Source organism: Polyodon spathula, chromosome 40 (assembly GCF_017654505.1).
Source record: "Polyodon spathula isolate WHYD16114869_AA chromosome 40, ASM1765450v1, whole genome shotgun sequence".
Taxonomy (NCBI): Eukaryota; Metazoa; Chordata; class Actinopteri; order Acipenseriformes; family Polyodontidae; genus Polyodon; species Polyodon spathula.
In genome coordinates, this window is record NC_054573.1 from 2,819,851 (window position 1) to 2,844,508 (window position 24,658).

Here is a 24,658-nt window from a genome sequence, read left to right on the forward strand (position 1 = left end):
CTCGTATTCAGCCCCTTGTATTCTCAGCTCCTTGTATTCGGCCCCTTGTATTCTCAGCCCTTGTATTCAGCCCTTTGTATTCTCAGCCCCTTGTATTCAGCCCCTTGTATTCTCAGCCCTCGTATTCAGCCCCTTGTATTCTCAGCTCCTTGTATTCGGCCCCTTGTATTCTCAGCCCTTGTATTCAGCCCTTTGTATTCAGCCCCTTGTATTCTCAGCCCTCGTATTCAGCCCCTTGTATTCTCAGCCCCTTGTATTCAGCCCCTTGTATTCTCAGCCCCTTGTATTCAGCCCCTTGTATTCTCAGCCCTCGTATTCAGCCCCTTGTATTCTCAGCTCCTTGTATTCAGCCCTTTGTATTCAGCCCCTTGTATTCTCAGCCCTCGTATTCAGCCCCTTGTATTCTCAGCCCTTGTATTCAGCCCCTTGTATTCTCAACCCTTGTATTCAGCTTCTTGTATTCTCAGCCCTTGTATTCAGCTTCTTGTATTCTCAGCCCTTGTATTCAGCCCCTTGTATTCTCAGCCCTTGTATTCAGCCCTTTGTATTCAGCCCCTTGTATTCTCAGCCCTTGTATTCAGCCCCTTGTATTCTCAGCCCTTGTATTCAGCCCCTTGTATTCTCAGCCCTTGTATTCAGCTTGCCTGCAGCCCGCATGCCTGGCTGGCTCCTGTCCCAGCTCTGGCCCCTGGCCCTGGCCGTGCTGTGGGCCCCCCTGTGCCGGCCGCAGGCCTGTGAGTGGTTCGTTCGACTCGGCGCCCTCGAGGATCTGCACGAGTTCCACTGGAGCCTGGAGAAGCAGCAGCCGGTCACCAGCATGCAGAGTGTGATGGAGACCCTGACTGACCAGGCTGTGGATCCACTGGATCAGAAAGCAGTGAGGAGAGAAGGATGGAGAGAAGGAGTGTAGCATCCTGCCGCAGGACCAGAGACACACCATAGATGAGCCCGACACACTAATATAATTCTGTTTATTTGCTGTCTCTTCTTTTGAATCTCTAACGCAGTCTATCTTTGGCAATACTTGTCTTGTCAGTAAAGTATTTGAACTTGGTTAGAGAGGAGAGAGGGAAAGAGAAGTGGAAGGGATTGGGGAGGGTGTGTGGGAGGTTCGTCTGTAATGCATTCTCGCTGCCTCTCTCTGTGCTGTTTCAGGTAGATCTGTAAAGAATTCTCACTGTCTCTGCTGTTTCGGGTAGATCTGTAATGATTTCTCACTGTCTCTCTGCTGTTTCCGGTAGATCTGTAATGAATTCTCACTGCCTCTCTCTCTCTCTGCTGTTTCAGAAGTACCTGTGCTTTCCCTACTACATCAGAATAGACCTGGCGTGCAGGACAGCGGTAAGGAACTGCAACCCAGGAGTGGGATTTACTGTGTGCTGCCAGGACCCTGTGTGATGTCTCTCCCCTCTCCCCTCTCTACCTTCTCCCCTTTCTCTTCTCTCCCATCTCCTTTCCCTCTCCAATCCCCTTTCCCCTCCCTACCCTCTTCCTCTCTCCCCTCTCTACCTTCTCCCCCTCTCTCCTCTCCCCTCCCTCTCCAATCCTCTCTCCCCTCTCCCTTCCCCTCTCTACCCTCTTCCCTCTCCCCACTCTCCCCTCTCTCCCCTCTCCCCTCCCTCTCCAATCCCCTCTCTCCTCTCTCCCCTATCCCTTCCCCTCTCTCCCCTCTTCCTCTCTCTCCTCTCTTTCTCTCACCTCCCTCTCCAATCCCCTCTTCCCCTCTCTCCTCTCTCCTCTCCCCTCCCTCTCCTTCCCTCTCAATCCTCTCTCCTCTCCTCAGGAGTTTGGAAGCTCAGCAGTGCGTGAGGCTCACCTGTCAGGGATGAAGCCTGTTGTCACGGTGAGATTCCAGGAGCCCGCCCACCCTGTCCGTCAGAAGCCTGAGAGGCTGGAGGCGGTCCTGACTGCAGCGCCGCTATTGGACGAGGGTGAGAGAGAGTCTTTTACTGTGGGACAGTGAGGGTTAGTTTAGCATGGCTTGTTTTCTAATATGCTTGACAAGACCTCTCTGTGCTTTACAATGCTTCCCTATGCTTTACCAGACCTCTCTGTGCTTTACAATGCTTCCCTATGCTTTACCACACCTCTCTGTGCTTTACAATGCTTGCCTATGCTTTACCAGACCTCTCTGTGCTTTACAATGCTTCCCTATGCTTTACCACACCTCTCTGTGCTTTACAATGCTTGCCTATGCTTTACCACTCCTTCACTGTGCTTTACAATGCTTCCCTATGCTTTACCAGACCTCTCTGCGCTTTACAATGCCTCCCTATGCTTTACCAGACCTCTCTGTGCTTTACAATGCTTCCCATGCTGTCACTGTGCTATGTTTTCCTCTGTTAAAGTGTGCCTGTGCCTCTCTGTCTCTCTCCTCTCACAGTCGGCTGTCACAGTGAGGTGTGTTCTATGGGCTGGTACGTCCCCTTTCCACTCCTAAACGGGTCAGTGGTCTACCGGGTTCTGGTCCAAACCAACGGGCTGGGCCGGCACATACCGGACAAGAGGTGAGAAACACTGAACCAATCGCAACTTGGTGCTGGCAGGACTCAGTGAGGGGACTCGGTGATGTGCTGGTTCCTGTTCCTCTGCTGTTTGTGAGAGGGGGTGGGGGGGTGCTGGCAGGACTCGGTGATGTGCTGGTTCCTGTTCCTCTGCTGTTTGTGAGAGGGGGTGGTGGGGTGGGGGGGTGCTGGCAGGACTCAGTGAGGGGACTCGGTGATGTGCTGGTTCCTGTTCCTCTGCTGTTTGTGAGAGGGGGTGGTGGGGTGGGGGGGTGCTGGCAGGACTCGGTGATGTGCTGGTTCCTGTTCCTCTGCTGTTTGTGAGAGGGGGTGGGGGGGTGCTGGCAGGACTCAGTGAGGGGACTCGGTGATGTGCTGGTTCCTGTTCCTCTGTTGTTTGTGAGAGGGGGTGGTGGGGTGGGGGGGTGCTGGCAGGACTCAGTGAGGGGACTCGGTGATGTGCTGGTTCCTGTTCCTCTGTTGTTTGTGAGAGGGGGTGGTGGGGTGGGGGGGTGCTGGCAGGACTCAGTGAGGGGACTCGGTGATGTGCTGGTTCCTGTTCCTCTGCTGTTTGTGAGAGGGGGTGGTGGGGTGGGGGGGTGCTGGCAGGACTCAGTGAGGGGACTCGGTGATGTGCTGGTTCCTGTTCCTCTGTTGTTTGTGAGAGGGGGTGGTGGGGTGGGGGGGTGCTGGCAGGACTCAGTGAGGGGACTCGGTGATGTGCTGGTTCCTGTTCCTCTGTTGTTTGTGAGAGGGGGTGGGGGGGTGGGGCTGCTGGCAGGACTCAGTGAGGGGACTCGGTGATGTGCTGGTTCCTGTTCCTCTGCTGTTTGTGAGAGGGGGTGGTGGGGTGGGGGGGTGCTGGCAGGACTCAGTGAGGGGACTCGGTGATGTGCTGGTTCCTGTTCCTCTGTTGTTTGTGAGAGGGGGTGGTGGGGTGGGGGGGTGCTGGCAGGACTCAGTGAGGGGACTCGGTGACGCGCTGGTTCCTGTTCCTCCACAGCTTTGCCATGAATGTGGACGGCTACGTGAGACCCAGCAAAAGCTCGCCCGGCCTGATGGAGAGGTCGTTTGGAACGGAGGTGAGAGGGGGAGCGGGAGGGGCTGTGAGCAGTGTGATTGAGAGCTCGTTTGGGACGGAGGTGAGGGGGGGGCGGGGGAGGGGCTGTGGGCGGTGTGATTGAGAGCTCGTTTGGGACGGAGTTGAGAGGGGGAGCAGGGAGCAGTGTGATGGGTATCGGGGTCCTCAGTACTGAAATGGGTTAGGGTCAGGCTCATTGTAATCAGTGCGGTCCCTGTCTCCCCTCTGAGGTGATGGCCCTGCCCTCGATGATGAAGAGCCTGCACCCCTCTCGTCCGCTGTGGTTTGTTCGGTCCGTGACGCCGGTGCTGGTTCTGGGGGGTGTCCCCAATAATAAAGTGGTGCTGGTGTCATCCACCGAGTTCAGGCACTCAACACTGGTGGAGGTGAGAAAGAGAGGGGAGGGGGAGGAGAGGAGGGGAGACGGGAGGTGAGGCGAGATAGAGAGATGGCGGAGAGTCAGTGCTGCTCAGGTAACCCCCTCTCTCTGTCTCTGCCCAGGTGAGTATCGATAGCTGCTGGGTGGGGTCACTGAGCTGCCCGCAGGCGAACTTCTCCTCCACGATCCAGGATGTGATCTCCACCGAGAGCACAATTTTCATCCGACAGAACCAGCTGGTGTACCGATTCACTGGAGACTTCACACTGCTGCCCCTCACAGAGAAGCCCTCAGGTACACATCTACACAAAGCAGAGAGATACAGAGACACAGGGATACAGAGAAACAGAGACACAGAGACTCACAGAGAGATACAGAGACACACAGAGCGATAGCAACACAGAGAAATACAGAGACACACAGAGAAATAGAGACGCAGAGAGAGATACAGAGATACCAAGAAACAGAGACGCACAGAGAGATACAGAGACACCGAGAAATAGACACACAGAGAAATAGAGACACACAGAGAGATACAGAGACACTGAGAAACAGAGATACAGAGACACCGAGAAATAGAGACACAGAGATACAGACACACAGTGAGAATGCACAGTGTGACAGTGTGGGTGTGTGGGTGTGTGTTCACAATGCCTCACAGATTACTCGGTTTGCATGTTCAAGTAAATGTTTGTGAATATTTCAGTGTGAATGAGAGTGAGTGTGTGTTCACTGTGTCTCTCCTTTCAGAGTTCTGGACCCGCATGTTCAAAGGGCTTTGTGTGGAGAGGCTGGTCCCAGTGTATTTGCCCTTCAATGGAAAGGAGTATTTCTATGTGGTGGGAGGAGGCTGGCAGAGTGGATACATCTATTCAGTAGAACTACAGGGTAATATAACCTGCTGTGTGTGTGTCTGTGTGTGTGTGTCTCTATCTGTGTGTGTTTGTGTGCGTCTGTCTGTGTTTATGTCTGTCTGTCTGTCTGTCTTACTCACAGTTACTACTAAATGTTTATTCATTCACTACATGCCTAAACTAACGCTCCCCTCTCCCTCTCTCTCCTTGTCTCCCTCTCTCCAGATGGCTCTGTATATAGCTATGATATTGTTGACCGAGATGGAAAGAGACCCTGCGACTTTGTGGAATGTGAGTCAAACTGGGATTTAGCCATACTGGGATTAGTGAAACTGGGATTCAGTTTTCGGCTCAGATTTGACTGTGTACGACCTACTACAAGGTTAGCAGCCTCCCCCCATGCTTTTCCCATAGCTGCACTCAGCATTTACCATCGTTTACCATGGTTTGTTTTTTAATATGCTTTACCAGACCTCTCTGTGCTTTACAATGCTTCCCTATGCTTTACCAGACCTCTCTGTGCTTTACAATGCTTCCCTATGCTTTACCATCCCTCTCTGTGCTTTACAATGCTTCCCTGTGCTTTACCAGACCTCTCTGTGCTTTACAATGCTTCCCTATGCTTTACCATCCCTCTCTGTGCTTTGCAATGCTTCCCTGTGCTTTACCAGACCTCTCTGTGCTTTACAATGCTTCCCTATGCTTTACCAGATCTCTCTGTGCTTTACAATGCTTCCCTATGCTTTACCAGACCTCTCTGTGCTTTACAATGCTTGCCTATGCTTTAGAATGCTTTCACTGTGCTTTATTGCTACACTATGCTGTGCTTTTACTGTGGGAAACGTTTATAAGGTTAGTTTACCATGGTTTGTTTTTTCAATATCCTGTACCATCTCTCTCAATGCTTGCCCCTGCTGTACCATCCCTCTCAATGCTTGCCCATGCTGTACCATCCCTCTTAATGCTTGCCCATCCTGTACCATCTCTCTCAATGCTTGCCCATACTGTACCATCTCTCTCAATGCTTGCCCATACTGTACCATCCCTCTCAATGCTTGCCCCTGCTGTACCATGCTGCTGTATCACACTGTGCTGTTCTTGTACTGTACCCCTCTCTGCTTGTTGCTCCCCCAGCTCCCTGCAGGATTGTGTGGGCAGCGCAGGATCCAGCCTACACGCTGACTGATATCATTCTGATCGAAATGGACAGAAGCTTTGAGCTGATTAAATATAGTACTGCTTTTAATTATTAGTAAATTACAGTGTTGATCCCCCATAACCCTCTGTACTGTCAGTGTGAGTGTGTGTGTTACTGTACTCATGGGTGCAAAGCTGTGTGTGTGTCAGTGTCCGTCTGTGTGTGTGTCAGTGTCTGTGTGTGTTTTAGTGTGTGTGTCAGTGTGTGTGTGTGTGTGTGCCAGTAGCAGTGTCAGTGTGTGTGTCAGTGTCAGTGTCAGTGTGTGTGTGTGTGTGTCAATGCAATGACAGGCTTGTCGTATTTCTCTCCTTGTCTGAAGGCAGAGACACCGCTGCCTTCACATTTCCCACCCCGCTGCCCACATTCATACCCAGAGGTGAGTAAAGTGAGTACAGGTGCACACTGTATAAAGTCAGGGAAAGAAAGTTGGTGGGGGTGGGGTGGGATACCCCACCCCCCTTCTCACAAGGACAACGTCCTTGACAGTCCACTTTCCGTGATACATTCAGGTGAGAAGAGGGGAGAGAGAGGGAGAGAGAGAGGGCGTCAGAGAGGATGGGGAGAGGGAGAGAGAGAGAGAGGGAGAGGAGAGGGAGGTGCCCCTCTCTCTCTCCCTCTCCCTCTCTCTCTCACTCTACAGAGCAGGGCTCTGGGTTCCTGATTGTGACTGGCTCCGAGTTGTTCACCGACACCCCGCTGGTCATCAGAGGAGTCGAGTTCAACCCGTACAGCTGGCTGCTCATTCTCTGGGGGAACGCGCTCATCTGCTCGTAAGAACCACGGCTGACCTACCTGCCTACACGTCTCCTTCCCTCCCTACCTGCCTACACGTCTCCCTCCCTACCTACCTACCTACCTACACGTCTCCTTCCCTACCTACCTGCCTACACGTCTCCCTTCCTACCTACCTACACGTTTCCCTCCCTACCTCCCTACCTACACGTCTCCCTCCCTACCTACCTACCTACACGTCTCCCTCCCTACCTCCCTACCTACACGTCTCCCTCCCTACCTACCTGCCTACACATCTTCCTCCCTACCTACCTACCTACACGTCTCCCTCCCTACCTACCTACCTACCTACCTACTTACCTACACGTCTCCCTACCATGCTGTACCATGTTGCATGTTCCTGTGGGAGTGTTGTCCAGGGGCTTGCTGAGTCTCCTATCTCTACCTGTTCCTCTCCTCTCTGCAGATACGACAGTGCTGTCACCTACATGTTCTTCACTGGCTTCCCTGCCACTCAGATGATCAAATACTTCGCTCTGTCCTTCCAAGGGGAGTTTACCTTCGTCACTGAGGATGAGGAGGTGCGGTCTGTTCTCCTCTCCTTCACCCTCCCTCCCCTCTCTCTTCCCATCCCTCTCTCCTCTCTCTCAGGTGTGTTGGTGTTTGACCCTCTCTCCTCCTCTCCTCTCTCAGGTGCGTTGGTGTTTGACCCTCTCTCCTCTCGCCTCCTCTCCTCTCTAAGATGTGTTGGTGTTTGACTCCTCTCCTCCTCTCTTCTCTCTTCTCTCTTCTCTCTCTCTCTGTAGGTGTGGTGGGGTTTGGAGGGGCACCCCCAGGTGGTTCTCTTGCGTCCCTCCCCTGCCTGGGACTCGCTGGTGATGCTGCAGCAGCTGAGGGGCCCGGCCACTGTGGAACAGGAGAGCCTCCTCACTGTCTTCTACAGCACAGAGGGGCAGCTGCACGAGGTTCAATACTGAGAATAATAATAATAATAATAACAGAAGTGTGCACGTTTCTCAACTCTCCCCCTCCCCTCCCCTCTCTCCCCGCTGGCAGGTGGTGTACACAGAGAGCGTGGCGGGGGTTGGCTCTGTGGCTAAGAGGAAGATTCCCTTGTCTGAGCTCCTGTCTCTCCTCAGGTTCTCCTCTCACCTGCCCAGCAGCTCTGTCACACGGTGAGAGTGTGTTTCAGCGCAAGCACAGCTTTCCACTGGAAGTCTGCCTCATTGCTCTCACAGGCTCATCTCTTTGTGTTCTCCTCTCTCAGCCCCTCTTCTCTCCCTCTCCTCTCTCTCCGCCCCTCTTCTCTTGCTTTCAGCCCCTTTCTCTCCTCTTCAGGACCAGCTGGCTGAGAGGACTCTATTTCTGGGCTGAGCTTGTGGGTTTGCAGAAGTAACTTTGTAACTTTACTCCCTGCACCACTTTGTAGAATTTTATAATTTCAACTTTTATGCCAAATGGAATCAAATGCTTTTTTTAAAGTCTATAAAACAAGAGAACATGTTTCCTTAATTTTTTTTTTGTTGTACATGTTTGTTGATTAGGGTGTGGAGAGTGTAAATATGGTCATTGGTAATTTGGTAGAAATCCCATCTGACTCTTACTCAGGACAGGAAGGAAGGTCAGTATCCGGGCGTTAATGATACTGCAGAACACCTTCCCTAGATTACTGCTCACACAGATATTGCTGATGTAGTTATTGGGGTCAAATTTGTCTCCACTTTTGCAGATTGGGGATATCAACCCTTACATATATAGCCTCTGTCTCTTCTCTAGCCCCCCCCCTCTCTCCTCTCTCAGGCAGGGTGGTCTTTTTGTGTTCCCCTATCCCTGCCCTTTCCAGCGGATGCATTTTGAAAGCCTCCCTCCTCCCAATCTGTTCAGCCGGATCCAGCAGTACCGGGCCGAGCCCCCCGAGGTTCTGGACCCGATGGGCTTCTACTCTCCGAGTTCCCTCTCCATCTACCACGGGCTCCTGTACCAGCTGCTGTGGCTGCACTCCCAGTATAACCGGGTCAGAACCGCACTGCACCATAGAGAGCTGCACTTGTGATTGCTGGCAGGGACATATTTAACCCCATCCCTGCCAACCTTACTCTCCCACACACACACAGTTTACAGCAGCATGGTTTCTGCTGCCACGGTCTCATTGTCTCTCTGCCTGTGTATCTGCAGCCGTACGGAGACCCAGTTCACGACCCGACCTGGCGTTGGTGGAAGAACAAAGCCATGTACGAGGTGAGGAAAACAAACTGCATTCCCTGACTCTGGACACAAATTGGATCTTAACTACAGCTATGATTTTGGCGCTGTCATTTTTAGTACATTTCACGGGCGAGGTGAGGCATGAAAAACAAGAAATCACGGCAAGGGCAGCAAATAATAAAAAGTAGTTTTAGCTGCATGAACCCACATGAGCTTTTAAACAGTATGTCTGGTCTCTAGCCCTTTGTGAAAAATCGGAATTATGTCATCTATAATCTTGCAACGTGCATCTTTTTTGTGTGTAGGGGTGCTGAAGCAGGGCTCCCCAGTATAGCCCTGTGTGTGTGGGGATGCTGAAGCAGGGCTCCCCAGTACAGCCCTGTGTGTGTGGGGGTGCTGAAGCAGGACTCCCAGTATACCCCTGTGTGTGTTGGGGTGCTGAAGCAGGGCTCCCCAGTATAGCTCTGTGTGTGTGGGGGTGCTGAAGCAGGGCTCCCCAGTACAGCCCTGTGTGTGTGGGAGTGCTGAAGCAGGACTCCCAGTATACCCCTGTGTGTGTGGGGGTGCTGAAGCAGGGCACCCCAGTACAGCCCTGTGTGTGTGGGAGTGCTGAAGCAGGACTCCCAGTATACCCCTGTGTGTGTGGGGGTGCTGAAGCAGGGCTCCCCAGTATACCCCTGTGTGTGTGAAGGTGCTGAAGCAGGGCTCCCCAGTATAGCTCTATGTGTGTGTGAGGGTGCTGAAGCAGGGCTCCCCAGTACAGCTCACTATCTCTGCAGGATTACTACTCGTACCTGGCCAGTAACCGTCTATCCAGTGGGGGGGTGCATGTGGAGATGAGGTACTACGCCAAGGAGCACAGGGGCTGGAGCCAGCACTCCCTCCCAGACCGGATCTACCTGGACAGGACCAGCACCTACCACTTCACAGTGTACCTGAGCCTGCGCAACCGTGCCCAGCTCCACGGTACAGGGAGTGTGTGTGTGTGTCTCAGTGTGTTTATCAGTGTGTGTGTGTGTGTGTGTGTGTGTGTGTTAGTGTGTGTGTATCAGTGTGTGTGTGTGTGCTGCTGTGTTTCAGACGTGTCCAGCTTGCAGAGGAAGCTCAGCAGTGTCTGGCTCGCTGCGGTCATTTCAAACATTGATTACATCGACATCCTGGTGACTCGGCAGGAGCTCATCAACAGAGGAGCCGTGCTGTACCAGGTAACCATCCACACTGATCAATACTGACTGATTCACACTGACTGATCAATACTGACTGATCAACACTGACTGATCAACACTGACTGATCAACAGAGGAGCCGTGCTGTACCAGGTAACCATCCACACTGATCAACACTGACTGATCAATACTGACTGATCAACACCTACTGATCAACAGAGGAGCCTTGCTGTACCAGGTAACCATCCACACTGATCAATACTGACTGATCAACACTGACTGATCAACACCTACTGATCAACACTGACTGATCAACAGAGGAGCCGTGCTGTACCAGGTAACCATCCACACTGATCAATACTGACTGATCAACACTGACTGATCAATACTGACTGATCAACACCTACTGATCAATACTGACTGATCAACAGAGGAGCCTTGCTGTACCAGGTAACCATCCACACTGATCAATACTGACTGATCAACAGAGGAGCCGTGCTGTACCAGGTAACCATCCACACTGATCAACACTGACTGATCAACACCTACTGATCAACAGAGCCGTGCTGTACCAGGTAACCATCCACACTGATCAATACTGACTGATCAACAGAGGAGCCGCGATGCTAATTGATACTGACCCTTCAAAATCTCTTCTCTCTTCTGTCTCCTCTCTCCTCCCCTTTTTCTCTTCCTCTCTCTAGATCACGCTGGTCGAAAGAGCGAAGATTACAACACAGAGCCTGACAGGACTGAATCTCAAGAGCTTCAGCTTCACACTGTCGGTGAGATCGGTTATTTAACATGTAGCTGTTAACCTGTGTTGTGTTAACCTATGCTGTGTAGCTGTGTGTTGTGTTAACCTGTGTTGTGTAGCTGTGTGTAGTGTTGCCTCTGTCTCTCTCTCCAGGTGATGAATGGAATGAAGTCCTGCTACCAAGAGACTGAGTCTGGGCTGGAGCGGCAGGTCAGTCTGACACACACACTCACTGTTACACTCACACACTCACTGTCACACACACTCGCTGTCACACTTACTCACTGTTACACACACTCACTCACTGTCACTCACTTTCACACCCACTGTCACTCTCACACTCAACCTCTCTCTCTCCTCTCAGGGTTACACTATGCTCCCAGTGTCAGTGGGCTGCCCCCCTGGTCGCAGGATAGCGTTTGACATCACGTACACGCTGCAGTACACCAAGGAGACCAATAAGCGCTACTTTGACTGCCTGGACCCTGACCCAGAGATGCCCTGCTTCTACTATGAGGACAGTAAGACTTGCTTTCTCTGTGCTGTATCACACTGTGCTGTATTATACTGTGCTGTTTCACCCTGTGCTGTATCACAATGTGATCTATTACACTGTGTTGTATCACACTGTGCTGTATTACACTGAGTTATATTACACTGTGCTGTATCACCCTGTGCTGTATTACACTGTGCTGTATTACACTGCATTGTATCACAGTGTGCTGTATCACTTTACCATCCCTCTCTGTACATTACAATGCTTGACTATGCTTTACCAGACCTCTCTGTGCTTTACAATGCTTCCCTATGCTTTACCAGACCTCTCTGTGCTTTACAATGCTTGCCTGTGCTTTACCATGCTTTCAGTGTGCTGTGCTTTTAGTGCGGGACACTTTTATAAGGGTCTTCCCTCTAGTGGATAAGAAATTCCACATTTTGCTGTCAGCCGTATTAAAAAGAAACTCTTCTAGACAGACTTCCAGTGGAAATGCATGTCGTTGGTCTTGTCAGGTTTCTGCACTCTGAGCTGTTGAGCATTTCATACTGGTGGATGATATTTCCAGCTCATGCATTTCATATTGGTGGATGATATTTCCAGCTCATGCATTTCATATTGGTGGATGATATTTCCAGCCCATGCATTTCATATTGGTGGATGATATTTCCAGCTCATGCATTTCATATTGGTGGATGATATTTCCAGCTCATGCATTTCATATTTGTGGATGATATTTCCAGCTCATGCATTTCATATTTGTGGATGATGTTTCCAGCTCATGCATTTCATATTTGTGGATGATGTTTCCAGTTAATGTATTTCTTCTTTTTTTGTGTGTGTCTTGCAGCTTTCTACCCTTTCTTCCAGATCCAGGACATGGTGTCAGGAGATTCGGGACAGTTCCTGGGCAGGTAAACAACCAAGGAAGCTTTCAATTAATCGCTGTTATCACTCAGCCTCAGGGTGTGATGAATCTCCTCCCAGTGGCTGATCAGTTAATTACACTGACATCAGCATGAGACCCGTGCTGCCCTCTCCACTGCACAGCCTGCTCTCCAGTTGAACAGTGAGACGTTCCTCTTTCAACCCTGTGCTTTGCAGTCTAGCCTTCGTCTCTCCATTCAATCCAAAGGGTTGAGGAAACAGCAAAGTGCAGTGAGGAAAAAAACAAATCATTCTGTCAGGACCTCTCTCTCCTCTGTCTTCCTCCTTTCCATCTACCCTCTCCCCTCTGCTCTCACCTCTGCCGCAGCTACACCTTTCTGATCATTGGAGGAGGCCCCTACTCCCTGGACAATATGAGACATTACAGTGAGGAGGAGATCCTGATATACAACAGCCAGAGCCACAGGTGAAAGGGGAGAGAGTGCAGTTAAGAGGTTGATATGATAATCTTATTTCCCCTCCAAACTCACCTTTCTTCTCTCCTTTCTCCTCTCTCTTATCCCTGTCTCACCCTCTTCTCTCCCCTCTTCTCTCTCCTCTCTCATCTCCCACTCTTATCTCTTCTCTCTCCTCTCCTCTCCTCTCTTCCTCTTCTCTCCTCTCCTGTCCTCTTTCCTCTTCTCTCCTCTCCTTTATCCCCTCCCCTCGCCTCTCCTTTATCCCCTCCTCTCTTCTCTCCCCCTCTTCTTGCTCTTCTCTCCTCTCCCTCACAGTGATAAGATGGCTCTGATCTGGACAATGCCTGAAGGGAACGTCAACAAAACAGAACAAGGCTTCTACATCTTCCATGGGACTGCTAACAGCGTGGGGTAAGAGAGGGGACAGGAGAGACATTGTGTGTGTGTGTGCTTGTTGTGGTCTCTCCTCTCGTTGTGTGTCTCTCCTCTCTGTCTCTCATCTCCTGTGTTTGTGTCTCTCCTCTCCTCTGTGTCTCTCCTCTCCTTGGTTTGTTTCTCTCCTCTCCTCTGTCTCTTCTCTCCTCTGTTTGTGTCTCTCCTCTCCTCTTGCTGTGTATTGCTCCCTCTTGTTTTGCTGTAGCTGGATTTGTCAGACTCGCTCTCCCTGCTCTGACATCACTGCAGATGGGCTCCAGGCTCCAGACTTCTACTTCTTTGTGGAGGTCTCTAACAGGTGAGCACAGCATCGCACTTGTGTTTGTCTCAGAGTGTGTGTGCGTGCATGTGTGTGTGTGTGTGCGCGCGTGCGTGTGTATTTGTTTCTCGTGTGTGGCTGTGTTGACGTTTCCCTGTCTCTCTCTGTATGGCTGTGTTGACGTCTCCCTGTGTCTCTCTGTATGGCTGTGTGGATGTCTCCCCGTGTCTCTCTGTATAGCTTTGTTGATGTCTCCCCGTGTCTTTCTGTATGGCTGTGTTGACGTCTCCCTGTGTCTCTCTGTATGGCTGTGTTGACGTCTCCCTGTGTCTCTCTGTAGAGCTGTGATGATGTCTCCCAGTGTCTCTCTGTATAGCTGTGTTGACGTCTCCCCGTGTCTTTCTGTATAGCTTTGTTGTAGTCTCCCCGTGTCTTTCTGTATAGCTGTGTTAACGTCTCCCCGTGTCTTTCTGTATAGCTTTGTTGTAGTCTCCCCGTGTCTTTCTGTATAGCTGTATTGATGTCTCCCCGTGTCTTTCTGTATAGCTGTGTTGACGTCTCCCTGTGTCTTTCTGTATAGCTGTGTTGACGTCTCTCCGTGTCTCTCTGTAGGGGAGTGGACACCAGCACGTACTGTGACTACAAGCTGCAGTTTGTGATTCACATCCACGGCCTGCCTCTCAACGCCTACAGAGGACTCTTCTGCATGCTGGTGAGAGCAGACAGGGGTTCAAACCCATTGTAGATTAGGGATGGTATTGATTATTGATCCTAGGTGATGATAGATATTCTGTGCAGTGTGCTGTTCTGCTTCACAGTGGCTCTGCAGTATTATAGAGTATTGATTATTAATTATTGATCCTAGGTGACGATGGGTATTCTGTGCAGTGTGCTGTTCTGCTTCATCCTCTATCAGTGCTGTGGACACCTGATCTATCAGAAAATAACCGGAGTGATCGACAACATCAAGCACAGAATGTTGCAGACCAGTGGTGAGAGGACAGCACAGCCCCCCTCTCTACTGCTCTCAACACAGCCCCCTCTCTATTCCTCCTCTCCTCCTCTCCTCTCCTCCTCTCCTCTCCTCCTCTCTCTCCTCCCCTCTCTTCCTCCTGCTCCTCCTCTCCCTCTCCTCTCTCTCCTCCCCCTCTCCTCCTCCTCTCCTCTCCAGATTTGTTTTCTTTGTATTGGTAGTGGTAGTGGTATAGCTGTGGTGGTTGTTATTGGTGTGATTGCAGCTCCCTGTTTGGGTGTGTTTGTGTTTCAGGCTCTGAGGTTTACCACTACAGTGAGGAGACACTCCACCTTCCTCGAGGCAGCATTGCCGTGCACAGAGGTGAGAGGAACTCTGCACCCCAGCAAACACACGCACTGATATACACACACAGTGATACACACACACACACACACACTGATACACACACACACCCCAATACATATCCTCCTCACTGGAGGCAGCCTCGCTGTGCAGGTGAGAGTATCACTGATCACACCCCCCCTCCTTGCTGGAGGCAGCCTCGCTGTGTAGGTGAGAGTATCACTGATCACACCCCCCCTCCTCGCTGGAGGCAGCCTCGCTGTGCAGGTGAGAGTATCACTGATCACACCCCCCCTCCTCGCTGGAGGCAGCCTCGCTGTGTAGGTGAGAGTATCACTGATCACATGGCATTCTGTCTGGGTTATAGATTCTGGGGATTCTGTAGATTTGCAACTGGAAATTGTTACAGAAAAAGAAAATGCGTTTTCTGTGCTTTCCACCAATCAGCATCCGTATTGGCTAAGCCCCGCCCTCCTGGACTTGATGCGCACCCCCACCACTGAGGAACCCGAACAAAGACTTTCCCACCCCCCTCCCCTCAAAGCTGTTACAGCGCCTCCTGTCTATCAGTTTTTATACAAAGACTCAAAGAAACTCTTTGCAGTTCAAACCTTCTAGTTATTCATTTTTGATCAGAATTGAAAAGTCTTGGTTTCCTTTGTTTTTTTGTTTTTTTTGATGCAGTAATTTATAAAACTGCGTTTCAGGAGCACATTTAAACAGGGTTGTGTTTGCCAGTTCATTTCAAGCCATGTTTGATCCAGTGTCTGAAATCTATAGAGCCTGCAGTGAAATAAAAAATGTACATTCAAATAAAAATAAAAAACATTTGAGAAAAGCATTTGCTGTGTAAAATGAAATTTAAAAAAAAAATGCCGTTCCTTTTGAGGAAGGTTTATTTGATTTATTTGTTCTGTCCCAAAACACTCGCCACTCACTTGACAAGTGAAAGGTCTTGTAATACTTCTTTCTAACCACACGGGGTCGCCAGAGCACAACTTTTTACGCAATTGTAGGAACTAGGCTGGTGATTCAGCTGAGCTGTTGTGTGTGTGCCTATCTGTGTCTGTATGACTGTGTGTGTGTGTGTGTGTGTGTGTGTGTGTGTTTGTATGACTGTGTGTGTATCTGTGTCTGTATGACTGTGTGTGTACCTATGACTGTGCGTGTGTGTGTGTGTATCTGTGTCTGTATGACTGTGTGCGTGTGTGTATGTGTGTGTGTATGTGTGTCTGTATGACTGTGTGTGTACCTATGACTGTGCGTGTGTGTGTGAGAGAGAGAAAGAGAGAGAGTTGTACTCTCTTTCCTATTGAATTCATAACACACTTAGGGTTTAACTAGATATGCAAAAGACATGCAGAAGTATTGAATGTGAAATTAATTTGGCTGAACTTCTGTACAAACACAAATATTTGACCTGCTATTTTTTTGGTTAAAATCCTACACCTTTAACACCTGGCTAATGTATACGTTTGCCCTGATTCCGGGGGGAGACCGAAAGGGTTGAAACCGTTTCCAGTGCAGAAGGGTTCAGTTCAGTTGAGTGTGTGAGATTACAATGAGATTACAATGAGATTACAGTGAGATTTGTAATTATCTTGAATCTTTTAACTGGTGTGTCAGCCCCCGTTTCTCTCTCTCTCTCTCTCTCTCTCTCTCTCTCTCTCTCTCATTAGTTTCAATGGTGCCGGATTCCTCCTCCTGGGTGCCCATTCTCCCAGCACTTTAGGGTAATTCGGGGTAGTTGCTGATATTCCTGTCTCCCAGCTGACTGTGACATGTGTCAGAGCTACTGCAAACATCGTTCAGAGTCACTGCAAGCATCGTTCAGAGTCACTGCAAGCATCGTTCAGTCACTGCAAGCATCGTTCAGAGTCACTGCAAGCATCGTTCAGAGTCACTGCAAGCATCGTTCAGAGTCACTGCAAGCATCGTTCAGAGTCACTGCAAGCTTCGTTCAGAGTCACTGCAAGCATCGTTCAGAGTCACTGCAAGCATCGTTCAGAGTCACTGCAAGCATCGTTCAGAGTCACTGCAAGCATCGTTCAGAGTCACTGCAAGCATCGTTCAGAGTCACTGCAAGCATCGTTCAGAGTCACTGCAAGCATCGTTCAGAGTCACTGCAAGCTTCGTTCAGAGTCACTGCAAGCATCGTTCAGAGTCACTGCAAGCTTCGTTCAGAGTCACTGCAAGCATCGTTCAGAGTCACTGCAAGCATCGTTCAGAGTCACTGCAAGCATCGTTCAGAGTCACTGCAAGCATCGTTCAGAGTCACTGCAAGCTTCGTTCAGAGTCACTGCAAGCATCGTTCAGAGCCACTGCAAGCATCGTTCAGAGCCACTGCAAGCATCGTTCAGAGCCACTGCAAGCATCGTTCAGAGCCACTGCAAGCTTCGTTCAGAGTCACTGCAAACATCGTTCAGAGTCACTGCAAGCATCGTTCAGAGTCACTGCAAGCATCTTTCTGCTACGGTACATCTCTCAGGCTCTAAGGGTAGTGTGATTTAAAAAAAAAAAATTCAAATAGCTGTTCTAAATTAAGACCTTGTGAGAGTCTTGCAGTCTCACAGCGATTTCTCGTCGTCAAGTCATGTCTGTTTTTCTTTTATTTAGAATATTTTTGTATCTTTTTAACATAATCACAAAAAAAGAAAAAAACACACAAAGCTAAATCTGTCTTGCCCCCCCCCACCGGTCTCTGGTGCACAGAATCCTCCCCCCATTGTACGCATTCTGACAGGTGTGTAATGAGATGATTAATGACCTTCTCCATTGAACAGCTTGCATGAAAACACCCCCCCCCCCGCCACACACACACACACACACACACACACTGATACACACGCAAACTGAGAGACACACACAAGGACAACAAAATACATAGACACACACACATACACAAAAACACACAATCACAAAATCCAGTTACCGCTGAGGAAGGATTAGGAGTGTGCAGTGGGGGGGGGGGGGGGTGCAGTGTGGCTCTAGTGGGTGTTACTGTGTTCATTCAGGTCTCACTGTCCTGTCCCTGATGGACAATTCCTCTTGCGTGCCAGTAGAGGGGGCTGTGCTGTGTGTCTCTCAGCCAGCTGCAGCTCACATTGACTCACTGAGCCTCTCTCCTCCTTGTTTAACCCCTTCCCGGGGGGGGGGGTGAATGGCAGGTGTCCCACAATGACAGTTGTGTTTCCAGGTCCCAAGAGCCTCATTCCGATGGCTCAGCGAGAGTCATCTATCATCCACTCTGACAAGACACAGGAGACACACACAGTATACAACACACACACTGATACACACACACTGACACATACACACTGATATACACACACACACTGATACCCACACACACATACTGATACACACACACATTGAGGCACACACACTGATACACACACGCACACTGATACACACACGCACATTGATACACAAACTGATACCCACACACACATACACTCCCTCTCTCTGCTGCGCTCTTGTGTACTGTGGGTAACCCCCCCCCCCCCCCCCTCGGAATCGATGACGGGGTCACCTCTTATCTGGAGGGTCGTCTCCGAGGAGGTGATTGAGCTGGGCTGGCTTCCCGTTGACCCCGCAGTGAACTCTGACCCTGAGCCTGGGGGCACATCCATCTTTACAGGGCACAGAGAAAGAGACAGAAACGCAGAAAACTGGAGCAATCAAACTCTGTGTGACCCTGGCAGCGTCCAGCTAGCACACTGCACTCCAGGATTGATGGGATGAGGCTGCATTCAGCTGAAATGAGATTAAACTGTTCTGAATGACTGGAGTGCATCTCTGATAAAAAGCACTCAGGACATTTCAGCTAGTGCCTTCATCAGTGTTATTGAAACTAAACCGAGTCAAGCAGACCACCGTTTGGGCTCTAGTGCCTTCATCAGTGTTACTGAAACAGACAAGTGTTTCGGCTCCAACGTATGTGATCTCGGCAGTGAAGGGGTTAGGAGCGAGCCTATGTCCCCCCACCCCCCCCTTCCCTGGCGCCACTCCCCCCCCCCCCCCCCCCCCCCCCCCCCCTTGTTACAGTGGCAGGCAGCCAGGGATGTTTACTAATGAGTCACAATTCATTAGTGCTGGATTGCAGCCGCTCCTGACCATCAACAAGCCAAACCAACAGCTTGTGAGTCTCTGTATGTGTCCCTGTGTCTGTATGTGTGTGTGTGTGTGTGTGACTTTGTGTGTGTGTGTGTCAGTGTTGTTTATCTCCTATCGGAGGGGCAGGGTGTGTGTGTGTGTGTTGGGTGGGGGGGGGTAGTATCAGGGTGTTGCCCCAACCTTCCCCCCCCCCTTTCCCCCCCCCCCCCCAGGGTGAGGTCAGCACTGAGGAATGCTGCTATCTGGAGTCATAGCCAGCCCCTTCTAACAGGAACCACCTGGAGAGATAGAGGGAGAGAGATGGAGAGGAAGAGGAGAAGGAGAGAGGGATAGGGAGAGGGAGAGGGATAAGGAGAGGGAGCTAACTATACACTTAATGATCTTAATGGCAATGTAGATAGCCCTCTGAAATGTCTTTATAATATACAGCACTAGACCCTGATATTGATGAGATCCAGCCCTCTGAAATGTCTTTATAATATACAGCACTAGACCCTGATATTGATAAGATCCAGCCCTCTGAAATGTCTTTATAATATACAGCACTAGACCCTGATATTGATGAGATCCAGCCCTCTGAAATGTCTTTATAATATACAGCACTAGACCCTGATATTGATGAGATCCAGCCCTCTGAAATGTCTTTATAATATACAGCACTAGACCCTGATATTGATGAGATCCAGCCCTCTGAAATGTCTTTATAATATACAGCACTAGACCCTGATATTGATGAGATCCAGCCCTCTGAAATGTCTTTATAATATACAGCACTAGACCCTGATATTGATGAGATCCAGCCCTCTGAAATGTCTTTATAATATACAGCACTAGACCCTGATATTGATGAGATCCAGCCCTCTGAAATGTCTTTATAATATACAGCACTAGACCCTGATATTGATGAGATCCAGCCCTCTGAAATGTCTTTATAATATACAGCACTAGACCCTGATATTGATGAGACACAGCCCTCTGAAATGTCTTTAAAATATACAGCACTTGATGCGATTCAGATTTCTTTATAAGGTAGACTCTGATGAATGACAGTATAATCATTGTGGAAGATTCAGCGTGGTCCAGTTTTATATGGATGTTGATCTGGGGGACGAGGAGAGTAACAGAATAAAACTCACAGACAGAAGCTTCCTGTTTTTTTTTTTTCTTCAAATGAGATCTTTATCATAAAAATCAGAGAAAACATTACAAGCAATGAAACAATGAAAAAATCATACAAGTTTAACTTAATTTTTTTTTTTTTTGTAACTTTTTTTTCTTTATAAACAAAACAAAACGGACAGGTCTCTGTCTCTGGTACTTAAATTTGCTGTAAATCCTTCAGTTCATTATTAGAAGCTTCCCCCTCTCATATCCAAACGGACGTAGTGGTGATACTCTCCGTGCGCAGTGGGGGGGGGTCACTGTGCCTGTCAATGTCACTGAGTCTGGGGTGTAAGAGGCGGGTGACTGTGCCTGTCAATGTCACTGAGTCTGGGGTGTAAGAGGCGGGTGACTGCCTGTCAATGTCACTGAGTCTGGGGTGTAAGAGGAGGGTGACTGTGCCTGTCAATGTCACTGAGTCCGGGATGTAAGAGGCGGGTGACTGTGCCTGTCAGTGTCACTGAGTCTGGGGTGTAAGAGGCGGGTGACTGTGCCTGTCAATGTCTCTGAGTCCAGGGTGTAAGAGGCGGGTGACTGTGCCTGTCAGTGTCTCTGAGTCTGGGGTGTAAGAGGCGGGTGACTGCCTGTCAATTTCTCTGAGGTGGGTGACTGTGCCTGTCAATGTCTCTGAGTCCAGGGTGTAAGAGGCAGGTGACTGTTCCTGTCAATGTGTCTGAGTCCAGGGTATAAGATTTGGTCTCTCTGATTAAAACAAATCTATTCTGTTGTATTTGCAGCAAACCTGGAATCAATACAGGATGTGAATGAAGCCCAGTAGAGAAGTGAAGGTTGGAGCCCAGCCAACCTTCTTTTTCGCTGTTTCGTTCTTCCTTTAGGTGTGTATTTGGGGCAGGGGAGCTTCCCGGCGGAGTCTTTATCCCACTTCCAAGCAAAAGGGGGGAATAAACAAAAGCAGGCAGAGAAGAAGCGCACACATGCCCTGGCGTCCGCAGAACCCCCGACGGTTCTCTTGTCGTTTCCTCCAACCAGCCAGGTTAACCACAGCATGAGAGACAAGAGCCAGCCTTTCTCTGCTGGAGCAGTGCTGCTGTGTGAGGCAGGAGGGGTTCGAGTCTTTAGGGAGCTTTCATTGAGGAGGTGGGCGGGGGATCCAGTAGCCCCCTACACCTGCACCCAAACCAAAATGAAGCATGCCCCAGGACATTTACAAGTTTAAAAAAAGTCTTTAGCAGCTGTCACATGGTGGAGTTTAAAGTTCCTCCGTCTCTCTCTGACTCTGGAGGTCCTCCTATGACTGCAGTCTAGAACGTGCAATTCTAACAGCAAGTGGGTTCTAGAGCAGCTCGGATCACGCGTATTCTAGAACCACTGCTTCTCAGGCTGCAAACTGCAGGGCTCAATAAAGCTTTCGTTATTTATTTATTTTTATCTTGCCTTGTGGGCATTAGCAAGGCAGCTAGTTAGTTAGTTAGTTAGTTAGTTAGTTAGTTAGTTAGTTAGTTAGTTAGTTAGCTGAGGTGGGGTCCTGTCTTTAGGTAGTTACTGTAAGTAGTTCACTATTCTGTTGTTACTCCAGCTCTTGTTATGTCATTGTGTTTTCTCGTCACCCTATTTATATCTGTAGCTGCAGATGGTCAGAGAGACAGGCAGGGCTGTGGTGGTCTCTAGTTCCAGTGGGAGCTCCAGAGAGACAGGCAGGGCTGTGGTGGTCTCTAGTTCCAGTGGGAGTTTCAGAGAGACAGGCAGGGCTGTGTGGGTCTCTAGTTCCAGTGGTAGTTTCAGAGGGACTGGCTGGGCTGTGTGGGTCTCTAGTTCCAGTGGGAGCTCCAGAGAGATGGCAGGGCTGTGTGTTTCTCTAGTTCCAGTGGGAGTTTCAGAGAGACAGGCAGGGCTGTGTGGGTCTCTAGTTCCAGTGGGAGCTCCAGAGAGACAGGCAGGGCTGTGTGGGTCTCTAGTTCCATTGGGAGCTCCAGAGAGACAGGCAGGGCTGTGTGGGTCTCTAGTTCCAGTGGGAGCTCCAGAGAGGCAGGCAGGGCTGTGTGGGTCTCTAGTTCCATTGGGAGCTCCAGAAAGACAGGCAGGGCTGTGTGGGTCTCTAGTTCCAGTGGGAGCTCCAGAGAGACAGGCAGGGCTGTGTGGGTCTCTAGTTCCAGTGGGAGTTTCAGAGAGACAGGCAGGGCTGTGTGGGTCTCTAGTTCCAGTGGGAGTTTCTGAGATACAGGCAGGGCTGTGTGGGTCTCTAGTTCCAGTGGGAGCTCCAGACAGACAGGCAGGGCTGCGTGGGTCTCTAGTTCCAGTGGGAGCTCCAGAGGGACTTGCAGGGCTGTGTGGGTCTCTAGTGCGCGTGGATATCCATGCTCTGCCCCCCCAGCAGCTGCTCCCCCGGGCTTGTGGCTGACAGCACATGGTGGGCTCCGTGTGCACCAGGGGGACCGTGCAGCAGCATGGCGGGGTGTGGTGGGGGATAGGAGTGCAGGGAGGGGGGGTGCCGCAGCGAGGGGGCTGCATGGGGGGCCAGTGGGCCTGGGGGGTATCCGGGCTGGGCCAGGCCAAGCCCCATTCCACCCCCGGGGTACTCCGAACCCAGAGATGCCATTCCCTGTAGACCTGAGAGAGAGACACAGGAAAGGAGAGGAGAGGAAGGAGAGGGGGAGAAGGGGTTAAACAGGGGCTCAGACACAGAGGGCTACCCTACAGCATCAGCAAAGATTATCAGATAGTTCCCTTCTAAAAGTTTCCCACAGTAAAAGCACAGCATAGTGTAATACAGCATAGTGAAAGCACGGTAAAGCATAGGGAAGCATTGTAAAGCACAGAGAGGTCTGGTAAAGCATAGGGAAGCATTATAAAGCACAGAGAGGTCTGGTAAAGCATAGGGATGCATTGTAAAGCACAGAGAGGTCTGGTAAAGCATAGGGAGGCATTGTAAAGCACAGAGAGGTCTGGTAAAGCATAGGGAAGCATTGTAAAGCACAGAGAGGTCTGGTAAAGCATAGGGAAGCATTGTAAAGCACAGAGAGGTCTGGTAAAGCATAGGGAAGCATTGTAAAGCACAGAGAGGTGTGGTAAAGCATAGGGAAGCATTGTAAAGCACAGAGAGGTCTGGTAAAGCATAGGGAAGCATTGTAAAGCACAGAGAGGTCTGGTAAAGCAGATTAGTTTGTTACTGGTATTTACTGCAATGTCTCACCTGGTGGGCGGATCCCCATGTGCTGCTGTCCCTCCATGATGTAGCCTCCCATTGGCTGCCCGTCAGGACTGTAGGGAGTGCCCTGACCTATAGGAGAAGAGCATCGAGAAACACAGTGAGTGCACATTGAAATGAGCAGTTAAACCATCAACAGCTACAAAATAATAATAATAATAATAATAATAATAATTATTGCTAAATTAATCTACATTAAAGCAGTTCTCTGGAAAACGGCCTGTGATTAAATTAATTGTTTCCTGTTGTTTGGGGGGGGGGGGGGGGGGGGGGGGCGTCAGTGAGCTCACCCGAGCGGTTCGACTGGTCAATCATGGGCTGGACGATGCGTCGCCGGGCATTGATGAACCTGTAGAGAGACAGGAACAGGAACAGAGATCAGGACATAGCGACAAGCTCAACTGCAGGGCTGGAGACAAGACTTCCACTGCAATCCCAGTGTCACCCAGACCAGCGTGGTTGAAGGGATGAGGGTGCAGTTGAAGGGATGAGGGTGCGGTTGAAGGGAGGAGGGTGTGGTTGAAGGGAGGAGGGTGTGGTTGAAGGCAGGAGGGTGTGGTTGAAGGGAGGAGTGTGTGGTTGAAGGGATGATGGTGTGGTTGAAGGGAGGAGGGTGTGGTTGAAGGGAGGAGTGTGTGGTTGAAGGGATGACGGTGTTGTTGAAGGGATGACATGTGGTTGAAGGGAGGAGTGTGTGGTTGAAGGGATGATGGTGTGGTTGAAGGGAGGAGGGTGTGGTTGAAGGGAGGAGTGTGTGGTTGAAGGGATGACGGTGTTGTTGAAGGGATGACATGTGGTTGAAGGGAGGAGGGTGTGGTTGAAGGGATGACGGTGTGGTTGAAGGGAGGAGGGTGTGGTTGAAGGGAGGAGGGTGTGGTTGAAGGGATGACGGTGTGGTTGAAGGGAGGAGGGTGTGGTTGAAGGGAGGAGGGTGTGGTTGAAGGGAGGAGGGTGTGGTTGAAGGGAGGAGGGTGTGGTTGAAGCTGTAACTGGTCCCAGTTTGCGTGGCGCAGACTCACCAGTTGTTGACCTGAAGGATGGTGAGGCCAGTGTCCTGAGCCAACTGCTTCTTCTGCTCTTCTGAAGGGTATGGGTGCTGCAAGAGGACACAAAGCACAGGACACAACACGCATGACTCACTCCACCCAGACAAGCCGGGGCGTTCCCCATGCAAGAAACAGAATAGAAGACTTTAATACAGTGTGTGTATCTCAGTGTGTGTGTCTCAGTGTGTGTGTCTCAGTATATCTCAGTGTGTGTATCTCAGTGTGTGTGTCTCAGTGTGTGTGTCTCAGTGTGTGTGTCTCAGTGTGTGTGTCTCAGTATATCTCAGTGTGTGTATCTCAGTATATCTTAAGTGTGTGTCTCAGTGTGTGTTTGAGGGAGGACTCCTCCCTTCACATTCCCCGGCTTCTCTCCTGTCAGATTCCAGCTTGAAAAATTACTAACTTACAAATGATGTGGAGGGATGGGCCCGAAGTTTTTC

General features: G+C 50.3%; 2 protein-coding genes across 2 annotated transcripts in view; one reads left to right on the forward strand and one right to left on the reverse strand.

The window, feature by feature from the left end:
* Nucleotides 1-655: 655 nt before the first annotated feature.
* LOC121304849 (cation channel sperm-associated protein subunit gamma-like) lies at nt 656-15,510 on the forward strand. Its single transcript, XM_041236258.1, has 30 exons — nt 656-877; nt 1,288-1,341; nt 1,784-1,931; nt 2,384-2,507; nt 3,508-3,586; nt 3,816-3,971; nt 4,087-4,258; nt 4,715-4,852; nt 5,044-5,109; nt 6,336-6,392; nt 6,657-6,786; nt 7,215-7,371; nt 7,555-7,713; nt 7,805-7,923; nt 8,087-8,126; nt 8,445-8,762; nt 8,924-8,986; nt 9,733-9,911; nt 10,044-10,179; nt 10,823-10,903; nt 11,029-11,085; nt 11,240-11,396; nt 12,222-12,285; nt 12,627-12,725; nt 13,033-13,128; nt 13,358-13,450; nt 14,024-14,123; nt 14,277-14,403; nt 14,679-14,747; nt 15,177-15,510. The coding sequence occupies exons 1-30, from the start codon at nt 656-658 to the stop codon at nt 15,230-15,232; spliced, it is 3,516 nt and encodes a 1,171-aa protein (XP_041092192.1). The 3' UTR covers nt 15,233-15,510.
* Nucleotides 15,511-19,858: 4,348 nt separating this feature from the next.
* The window catches only part of meis3 (myeloid ecotropic viral integration site 3), a 22,065-nt gene continuing 17,265 nt past the window's right edge, over nt 19,859-24,658 (reverse strand). The window contains 4 exon segments of the mRNA XM_041236311.1: nt 19,859-22,574; nt 23,158-23,244; nt 23,463-23,521; nt 24,192-24,268. Of these exon segments, the coding sequence (XP_041092245.1) occupies nt 22,303-22,574; nt 23,158-23,244; nt 23,463-23,521; nt 24,192-24,268 (495 nt within the window). The 3' untranslated portion in view covers nt 19,859-22,302.